This window comes from Sinocyclocheilus anshuiensis, unplaced genomic scaffold (assembly GCF_001515605.1).
Source record: "Sinocyclocheilus anshuiensis isolate Anshui unplaced genomic scaffold, SAMN03320099.WGS_v1.1 scaffold283, whole genome shotgun sequence".
NCBI lineage: Eukaryota > Metazoa > Chordata > Actinopteri > Cypriniformes > Cyprinidae > Sinocyclocheilus > Sinocyclocheilus anshuiensis.
Window position 1 is genome coordinate 3,065,803 of NW_015549605.1, and position 1,930 is coordinate 3,067,732.

The window sequence follows — 1,930 nt, forward strand, 5'->3', positions numbered from 1 at the left end:
TGTTCTGGAACAGTGTTGTAAATACAACTTAACCACTGATTTCTAGTCGTGTCCTCTTTTGGAAGGCCAAACAAAGTAGTTTCGCTTTCACAACGAAACACACGGCGGGCTAGAGTGAGCGGAGGCCGGCTTGAGTGAGCAGAGGCCGGTGGGCTTGAGAACGGCGTGGCTGGTGGATTCGACGAATGAGCGTCCGGTGGGCTTGCGGCAACCACATGTGACGACCCTGGGCTGGACTCCGCTTCGTCCACGGTGAAAGCCGATCCGGCGATCCACAGCGCGAAGTTGATGTATTTCCTCAGCGACCAGCACGGATCAGCTCCAGGCATGGCGAAGCGATATCACCCTCTTTTGGAAGGCCAAACAAAGTAGTTTCGCTTTCACAACGAAACACACAGCGCCTTCACCACATGGCAGCGGCGGCAACAATACTACAGCGAGAATAAAAGTTACGCCTTCTTTCTTTGCGTAAACATTTGGGCGGCGTTATGCAAATCTTCCCACATCGTGACATAGACATGTGGGGGCGTGTTAGAACGAGCCGTTTTAGGTAGGCATGGTTGACTCTTAAATTTTATAAAGAATATCTCTTCGGATTTGAGACTTTAGTCTTTGCAAATTTACAGATCTTCTTTATCCACCAAGAGCTTGTAACACTCCAAAGAGAAAGGAAAAATTTAAATATCATCATATGACCCCTTTAAATATCTTTTAATATAAAGAAGCATTTTTAATATTCATTCACTTGACACGCATATCTGAATTCTGTCAGATTTATTGTACTTAAAGGGATTTTCAAAAGTGAAAATTCTGTCATTTACTCACCCTAAAGTTGACGGTAGCCATTGACTTCCATAGTGTGTTTTTCCATACTGTGAAAATCAATGGCTACCGTCAACTGTTTGGCTACCAACATTCTTCAAAATATCATTTTTTGTGTTCAACATAGGAAAGAAACTCGTACAGGTTTGTAACAAATTGAGGGTGAGTAAATGATGACAGAATTTTCATTTTTGGGTGAACTGTCCCTTTAAGTAAATAAGCATAGATTTGTTCTTTTTTGTACTAATTTAAGGACATTTCCAACATTACCTGCTGTGTTTTGTTCGATAACATCCTATGAAAAGTACCTTTATGATAAGGCTCAGTCAGGAAACATTTGGCTGATATTAAAGATGAAAGTGACAGAAATGTTTCGTGTTTCAGGTTGGTACAGAGGATTTGTCCTCAAGAACCCGAATGCCAAGGTAAGCAGCCGTCTCCATCTTTTATCAGTCGTGTCTGTGTCGGATGCTATTTTCAGTTCCTGAAATATCACAGCTACACCGTCAGCCGAAACGCACGGATCAAAGACAATATCTTGCTTTATTTCTGTCTGTTTGCTCCCTTGATTCTTAGTAGGCTTATTCATTTTTTTTATTTTGGTTTATTTATCTGTTTGTCTATCTATCTTTCTTATTAGGGGATTTTCCCATGCAGCTACATCCATCTGAAGAATGCTAATATCAAGAATAAAGGGTGAGTTGAAGGAAAGAACAACAAACACGAAGTCATTTAGCTGAGTATTTAGCTTGGTCGTTGTGTTGTTTCAGTATTTACTGTAGTAAATCTCCCCCCATGGAAACATTGAACTGGAGTTTTTTTTGTTTTGTTAGAAATGTGACCCTGGACCACAAAACCAGTCCTAAGTCGCTGGGGTATATTTGTAGCAATAGCCAACAATACATTGTATGGGTCAAAATGATTGATTTTTCTTTTATGCCAAAAATCATTAGGATATTAAGTAAAGATCATGTTCCATGAAGATATTTTGTAAATTTCCTACCGTAAATATATCAAAACTTAATTTATGATTATTGAAATTCAAAAAATTGACCCTTATGACTGGTTTTGTGGTCCAGGGTCACACACACACACACACACTCATATA

At 39.7% G+C, this 1,930-nt stretch overlaps 1 protein-coding gene across 1 annotated transcript in view; it reads left to right on the forward strand.

Moving 5' to 3' along the window:
- The window catches only part of LOC107658732 (dedicator of cytokinesis protein 4-like), a 117,769-nt gene that overhangs the window by 45,334 nt on the left and 70,505 nt on the right, over positions 1-1,930 (forward strand). The window contains exons 3-4 of the mRNA XM_016447384.1: positions 1,207-1,247; positions 1,463-1,518. Of these exons, the coding sequence (XP_016302870.1) occupies positions 1,207-1,247; positions 1,463-1,518 (97 nt within the window). The remainder of the gene's footprint in view (positions 1-1,206; positions 1,248-1,462; positions 1,519-1,930) is intronic.